General features: G+C 25.1%; 1 protein-coding gene across 3 annotated transcripts; it reads right to left on the bottom strand.

Moving 5' to 3' along the window:
* Window positions 1-160: 160 nt before the first annotated feature.
* Window positions 161-8,270, bottom strand: LOC145192972 (WD repeat-containing protein 13-like). Of its 3 annotated transcripts, none has more exons than XR_016446961.1 (14): window positions 8,099-8,270; window positions 7,405-7,460; window positions 6,842-6,933; window positions 6,309-6,345; window positions 5,459-5,658; window positions 5,156-5,238; window positions 4,854-4,994; window positions 4,590-4,756; window positions 4,272-4,435; window positions 4,038-4,096; window positions 3,770-3,889; window positions 3,529-3,647; window positions 3,287-3,432; window positions 161-407 (listed from the first exon to the last, which is right to left on the bottom strand). XR_016446961.1 is itself a non-coding variant. In XM_090071994.1 (14 exons), exons 1-14 carry the CDS (start codon window positions 8,172-8,174, stop codon window positions 375-377), a joined length of 1,473 nt encoding a protein of 490 aa, XP_089928120.1. In that variant the 5' UTR covers window positions 8,175-8,270; the 3' UTR covers window positions 161-374. The 3 variants fall into 3 exon arrangements, 2 of the variants coding, with proteins under 2 accessions (XP_089928120.1, XP_089928121.1); XM_090071994.1 differs by having other exon boundaries at window positions 4,272-4,415; XM_090071995.1 differs by lacking the exons at window positions 6,842-6,933; window positions 7,405-7,460; window positions 8,099-8,270 and adding an exon at window positions 6,551-6,717 and having other exon boundaries at window positions 4,272-4,415.

The raw sequence follows: 8,270 nt of genomic DNA, 5'->3' as shown, positions 1-8,270 counted from the left end.
TACTTCACAATATTCCAAAACATTACCATTTCACTACAAATATTATCTAAATAATATAAAACCGCCACAAGAATGATTTATGACGTCAAAATAGAATTTAACACTTCGGGTTTCAAATCAAACCTTGATTTTGAACGTGAATTGAATAGAGGTATTATTGCTTTCGTCACAGTTTTTCACGAAAAAAGCGTAAAATAACAGAAATATAAATATTTCAATAAGTATCCACGTTACTAGGCCTCTGTATATAGATAGGATGGAAGTTGAAAACCTTTAACTAAAACCTAAGTAAATACCTCGAATAAAAAATAAATAATTGTATAAGTCATGCTAAAATGGCGCGATTAAAGATGGATTTTTCGACTTCCACCACATCAATGGACTCTTTTCCAAATAATCACAGTACCCTAAAATAAGTTTCAAAAATCTTTTTAAAAAAAAACTGGGCTTGTGGAAGAAGAAAGAAGTTGAATAAAATAAACGTTTTTAACTTGTCAATTGGTTTTCTCATTTTTTCTTAGATTTATTTTTACATAATTAATAATAATAATAATAATAATAATAATAATAATAATAATAATAATAATAATAATAATAATAATAATAATAGTAATAATAATAATAATAATAATAATAAAAATAATAATAATAATAATAATAATAATAGTAGTAATAATAATAATAATAATAATAATAATAATAATAATAATAATAATAATAATAATAATAATAATAATAATAATAATAATAATAATAATAATAATAATACTGAAATATAATCTAAGATTGTTAAAAATTATAATTTTAAAATATTATCTTAAAAAACATAATAAAAAGCATAGTAATAAATTTATTCAACTTAAATTAAGTATTTTGATAATAATTTTCTTAATTAAGAAAAAAAAAAGGGGACTAACGCTGCCGGTTGAAGATTTCCAGCACTTGAACAATCAAAACAGAATTCGCTAACAAACACAATAAGAGTTTCAAGTGTGTTTTAAAATTAATCCTTTTGTTAACACATTGGATGATAAACATGAAATACTAAATGATTTTTTATTTCTTAATTCAAGTAAATTTAAATACTGGGCCTAAATTTTTTCGAAACTTTCTAAACTTGCTATAAACTTGCTATAAACTTGCTATAAACTTGCTAAAAACTTGGGTTTGAAAAAAAAAAAGTTTAAATTGAAAATGTGACATCATCCAAGTTGTTATTAGAATCAGAAAGTTTCTGGAACCTATAAAAGTAAAAAAAAAAAAACTTTATGGAAAATCTGATTGCTAGAATTTACAGTAAACGTTCTAATTGTCCTTTATTTAAAATCTTTTTCTACCTATACTTCTTTTTTTCTATCCATACTTTGTGACATCAGATGAAAAACAATAAACTACAAGATTTTTTGCCAAAATTTTTGAGCTGCTTTTTAAACACTTTTGATAGATATACAAACAGCACAAACTTTGAATGGGAAACAATAAATTACAGGATATTTGCAAATTTTAAGCTACTTTTTACAAACATTTTAATAAACAGCACAAATTTTGTGAGCTTTAGTTTTTGAACCTTTTTAACCATCCCTTTTTGTTAAAAATGTTTTCTCTGCAACTAGCTTGATGTAACTAAGCAACATTTTACACGCTGAGCTTCCATATCATTAAGTTAGTCATCCAATCTACCAGCATTCGTTGCATGAAATATTTTGTATGGTATTGCCTACATACTAAACAACTTCGTTTGGGTTATGACAATTTAAATATCATTAAAACATCTAAAATCAATTCTTTTATTCTTTCACCATTTAACGCATTTGAAAAAAAAAATATCTTCACTACTATTTTTGTCAGTAAGTTCTGCTGTATAAATACTTTTCTGATTAATAAACTCACCATCGCTAACCATAGGAAAAAAATCAACGCTTTCATTTTTTGGATAGTTTTCTATAGAAAAGAATTTCAAGGAGATAGATAGTTTCGTATGCCCTGCAACAATCACCTTGTCTGCAAGAGGTTTTACAATTTTGTGTAGAAGAAATAACGGCGATAATGAATATGCTTCAAAAGATCACTTACAGTCTTTAGTGATGAACTTTAATGAACCCACAAAATGATATCACAAAACACACAAAAATAACTCATTGTTTTTCATCAAATATGATGAAGATATTTAAATCGAGTTCACATTAAATATATGTATTTAAGTTTTATAGTAACTTGTAATTGCAGCATTAATTACTTTTATAATGTAAATGGGTTGCATGCAAATTTATGACTTAAATGTAAACTATATTTGTAAATTAAAAGTATATTAGTAAATTAAGCAAATTCATAACTTAAATGTGATGTAAACTAATATTATTTTTATCTTTATTTTTTCTCTTGTTTTTAATGATTTCTTTAATATTGATTAAAGATATCATTTAAAACAATAAAAAATGAAGATAAAAATTAGTGCTCCTTATTCTAAAAAGTAGTATTTACAACTTATAGTTCAGTAAGTCACAATTTTTCCACCACAAAATAAAAGGTATCAAAATAATGGCTTCTCAAATTTTAATGAGATTTTACAAATGCATTTTTGAATCAAATCCTCAATCATGAGAAAAGAATAACCATCAATGCCTTTGACCAAGACAGCCTTTCTGCGCTTTGTTTCTTTCAACTACTATAAAACTCATAATAACAAGATCTACTTGACAGGAATCATTTAAGTGAACTAGAAAAAGATAAAATAATTGAAAGAATGATTTGGCCTTACCAATCACCCAATCTTTCCCCAATTGAACTTTCACAGGATGAGTTGAGACAGAAATGTTAAAAAAACTAATGTCCAACAATGAAAAAGAGAGGAAAAACTTAAAGTGAGTGACATAAAATAGAGTTTCAAAAATTGGAAACATGTTAAAGCAGTTCTTGCCACAAAGATGAGACCAAGTCATAAACTAAATAAACTAATTAATTTTTTTCTTCAAACTTTTGATAAATAGTAATAGAGCACAATATTTAAATGGTTTTCTATCTTGACTTTCCTCATTTGTATGTAAAATATTGAAAAACTTTAAAAAATATTGTCAAATAATTACGGATAGTATAAAATGGTTATGCTTTTTATGATCAATTTTTTGTTTCAAAAATTATAAACTGGCACTAAAAACTGATTCTCAGCTGTGAAATCTTACTAATCAGCTTAACTGTGATGCTTACTGATTTTTTTACATTTTTTACTTTCATCTTTGAAAACATAGATATGCTCATAATTTAAAAGCGGTGTTAAAAATATTCTTACCTCCACATCACATGATGCTAATAGGCTTTCATCATAGTTCCAGCAAACATCAAGTACAGCAGTTGAATGCCCAAGTAATGTATTAATTGGTTTAAGGGGTTCATCAATATTAAAAAAATACACTGAAGTGTCTTCACTACCTGTCACTAAAAAATATATAGTTGAAGATGTAAAGAAATTATAAAAGTTTAACATAAGAATGAATTAAGAAAAGTTTAATATATAAAATGAAAAACAGAAACCTATACAAGCTCCCTGGCGAAAAGACATAAGTGGACAGAAAGAGCTTCTTATTTTTTCTTTTTCTTGCTTTATGGGAAAAAACGCTTTTTGCTGAATCTGCCCAGTGGTGTCACAGATACTAAACATTGATTTTAAGGTTTACAAAAAGACACTTTTGTGACATTAAAAATTGTAAAAAAAAAAAAGATTTTAAAAAATCAATATTTTATTACATTTTTAAGAATTATGTAAAAATATTACCTCAATAGCATGCAACAATTAGTTCGACAGTTTACTAACAAAGAAGGGGCACGAGCCTCTCTGCTAACCCATGTACGTGCACAAATTGAAGTTATGCTGCTATTTTGTGGAGTCAAAAACCTAAGTTATTATTCAACAGTATGAAATAAGTCTTAATTGCCAGAATAATACTACTATTGATTTTATATTTTTAATATGTAAATGAACCATAATAGCATATACTGAAAAATTTTGAAAATGCTTAGAAGTTTCAAGTAAATACTGCTACCTTTTTCCCCTAACCAATCTTCCTTCAACTAAGTTAAACATGAAGGACACAACAACACCCTAAATTAAATATGAATATTGCAATAGTGGAATGGAGAAAAAAAATACTTAGAAACTACTTAGTTACTAGTCATTTGCACCAATAAATTTCTACTCGTAAACATTTATGCTACCAATGATAAAGCAATAATATTAAATATTAATATTAAATAATAATATTAAAAATATTCTCAACCTTTTCATCACCAGTCCAAAGTAAAGTTCCCGTAGGGTCAAATGCCATGCATTTAATAGCAGTATGACCTTTAACAACTCCATCTTTTGCACACATACCAGTTGACATATTGAATACTTGCAAATGACCTTTTTCATTACCAGTCTTTTGAGCATTAAGAATGACTTTTAATAATATAGTAATAAAGGTTTTGTAATATTAAGCGTTTCTAACAAAACCATAAACTGAAAAGTTTTGTCATGCCGGCTAAACTATTCTCTAATAAATCTAACATATTACAAAACAACAATAAAAGCATAAAAATAATGAAAAAGATACTACAACTAGATTATTATTAAGTGGCATGAATCTACAACAATTAACAGCTGTGTCAAATGGATCTTTTATAGTTCGCACATTTTGGCCACTGTTAGCATTCCAGATTTGAGCTGTGCAATCATCAGAGGCTGATACCAGTAAATCATTAGCACTGGACCAATCAAAATCTTTGGAGAAAGTTCATAATGATTGTTATCAAAAGAGTGCAATTGGTTGGTTGAGAACACAATAGTCAAAAAATAAAACAAACACAAAGTCTTTTACCATTGACAGGACCCTTATGACCAAGAAGTATAGACTTAACTCTGGGTGGAGAAGTTTCTAATGAGCACACAGAGAGTGTTGCATCTTTGGAGCAACATGCCAATAGGAATTTGTTGTTATTTGCAAACTTAACAGCATTTACTATAAAGTGAACATACATTTGATAACTTACTTCATTTATACCATTATACATTATTTTTATTCTATATTTCTTGTGTATCACCTTCTTTGCATAATTACAAACAATAAAACATAATACAAATTAAAAAATAGAATGTTATTGAACAAATTGTAGATTTTACCTGCATCAGCATGCTGATCAAATATGTGAAACATTCCTGAGAATGCATAGTTTTCGCTTAATGTGGTATTCCCGCCCATCGCTCTATAACATTTAGATGTCAATAATTAAAGTACATAATGATAATAAATTTATTAACATGTAATTGTAAACAAAATTATTACTAATATTATTTTTATCGCCATTACCTTTTTTTTCTATTTTACATCACTTTAATTGACTTACTTTTAAAGATTTAATATTTTTAAATTATACTTTTTTTTTTTAATGTAATATTTAGAAAAACAACAGGATTATGACTGACCTGCTTGCAGATGCTTTATTTGTGGGTACAACACCTTCATTTTCGATGTCTATTAATTCATCTGGAACTGTCTCTGACATAGGAATCATCTTAAGTGAACCAATGCTTCCCCCTCGTTTGACAGATCCACTTCGGTATTTTTTATGGCTTAATCGAAGAACATCACGCGGTAAATCAAGATGATGACTTTCAATTTTAGCCTGGTATCAAAAATTTTGAGGTTTATTACTTTAGCATAAAGTAAGCTTTTTTTTTAAAAAAAAATTTACAGCGAAAATTTTTATATATATATATATATATATATATATATATATATATATATATATATATATATATATATATATATATATAAATCTTTTTACATATGAAACTTTTTATCAGAAAACTAATAGATTCTGATACTGATATTTCTATTTTTATTATAGTTTCTATTTAGTCAAATAAGACAATTTGATATCTTTTAATCTTATTTAATTAACTAACAAATATGAAAAAAAAGAAGTTTTATAATATTGAATTTCAAGATATTGAAAAAAGGGTGAAAATATTTTTATCTTTTAATTTACAAAATAATTAAAGTTTTAAGTAATACTAGAGTCAATTGTTTTACCAACAATTTATGCATATTTTACCATATAATTTATGCATAGTTTTGTGCAATTGAATTTAGAAATCATCTTAAGATTTGTTGCTTACTTTATTTAACAAAACATGATTTTTAACAATAATTTAAGTAAATAAGTAATTAAATATATAAAAAACACAAAATATCATAATGATTTAAATAAAGCATTATACAAAATAGAATTAAAAACCAATGCAAAATAAAAAATAAATTATAAAAAGTTACCTCTATAGAACTTGTGCGACTCTTAATACTAAAAGATCTAAAAAAAAAACAACAAATTAAAAACTATTTTCTAGTGCACCAATTGTAATCAATTGAGGCCTCGATAAAATGTCCATTCACCAATCAAATACTGCCTAATTTAAAGATATAATTTAACATCTTCAGATATTATCTTTTTATCTTAATACAATATATAATATTATCCTAATATCTTAATAAAAATATTAAAATAATATCCTTACTATTAGACAGTATTTAATTTGTGATTGGATGTCTTTTTGAGACTTGTTAATCTATAGAAAACTATTTTCAACAAAAGATGCACTTTCATGTCTTTCAACTCTGAACTTTTTTAACTCATAGAAACTCTGAACTCCAATCACTTGATTCATTATCACTGCAAAAACAACTGCAACATATACAAAAAGTTTTTAATTGCCTAAATACTAATTGATGAAATACTTTCTATAGCCCGAATTAAAAGTTACAGTAAAATAATGGAAGGAAAAAAATAATAGTAAAATATCTCTTACTTAAGACTTTCAGTTACAGGTATTGTTCCATATTTCTTAGCAAGCAGTTGTTTGCGAATATGTAAATAATGTCTTCTAATTGATGTATCATGCTGAAAAAATAAAATCTGATATGCTTTAAACACAGCTATAGAAAAAAACTGAAATAACAATTATCATAATCATTATTATGATTAATGTTATTATAACTATTAACTTTATTGCTACTATTATTATGATAAAAAAAATAATAATAATAATAATAATAATAATAATAATAATAATAATAATAATAATAATAATAATAATAATAATAATAATAATAATAATAATAATAATATGATGATGATGATGATGATGATGATGATGATGATGATGATGATGATGATGATGATGATGATGATGATGATGATGATGATGATGATAAGTTATAGTTTTATCATTATATAAATGCTTACAATAAAGATTTTAAGTCCATATTTCATCAATAATAAATATAAGTGTCAAGACTAAACTGAAAAGCATTTTTTTTTAATCAAATCAAGTTATTATCAAAATTACCGAATACATAACAAAATACATACCTCTTTCTTAGCTAAATCTCTTAATAATTGTGATCGACGCCTAATATACAAAGTTCCTGTAAAAAAAAAAAAAAATTTGTTCCATTGGGATTTGGTTGGCATATTCCAGTAAGTCTTTATTTTACGAAAAAAAAAACACTTAATTTTTCTTTAAGACTTTTTAAAAGTCTATTTTTTTATTTTTTGCCACATCAGATATCTGCCTCAACTATCTGAGTTGGGTGATAACATCAGAATAAATATACAACCTTAACATAAAATCTCAAAAAAACATTGTTTAAAGTTTACATTAATGTTTGTATAAATAGTGATCTTGTGTTTATTAAAATTTACACAAGTATTTTGAAGGTCAGCACAACCTCTTTAAAAAAAATTATGGTAAAAATGATAGCGTAGAAATTAGTAACAATTAAATTTTAAACTAATATCCTATTTTTTACTCGTTACTCTGTTACTTTTTTATTCTTGAATTATTGTTGATTTTCTTTATTTTCGTTATTAATTTTCTTCGAAGACTTTATTCACTTTACTATAATTTTTTTTACCATTATTGAGTTTCTTTTAAATTTATTTTCAAACAGCATTGTTTCAAATTTAAGTAACATAAAAATACATTATCATATAGATAAAATAGCAAAAAGCCAAGAAACATGCAAAAAAAATATTTAAAATATAACCTAAAACTTGAACTTACTATACTGAGGATCCGCAGTTGTTCTATAGTTGCTGTATCTAACATCAAAAGCCAAAATATGCTGTGCAATATTCATCGAAAATACTCAACCAAAAATGTAAAAGAATCAGGAAATGCAAAACCAAAGGAAACTTTTCTGATAATTATATTTTTTTAAATTGTGAACTAATAA

This window comes from Hydra viridissima, unplaced genomic scaffold (assembly GCF_058129835.1).
Source record: "Hydra viridissima isolate aposymbiotic clone 2 unplaced genomic scaffold, HvirCarnegie_v1 scaffold_14, whole genome shotgun sequence".
Lineage (NCBI taxonomy): Eukaryota > Metazoa > Cnidaria > Hydrozoa > Anthoathecata > Hydridae > Hydra > Hydra viridissima.
The sequence above is the reverse complement of the archived record's forward strand: the minus strand, read 5'-3'. Positions and strand labels throughout refer to the sequence as shown.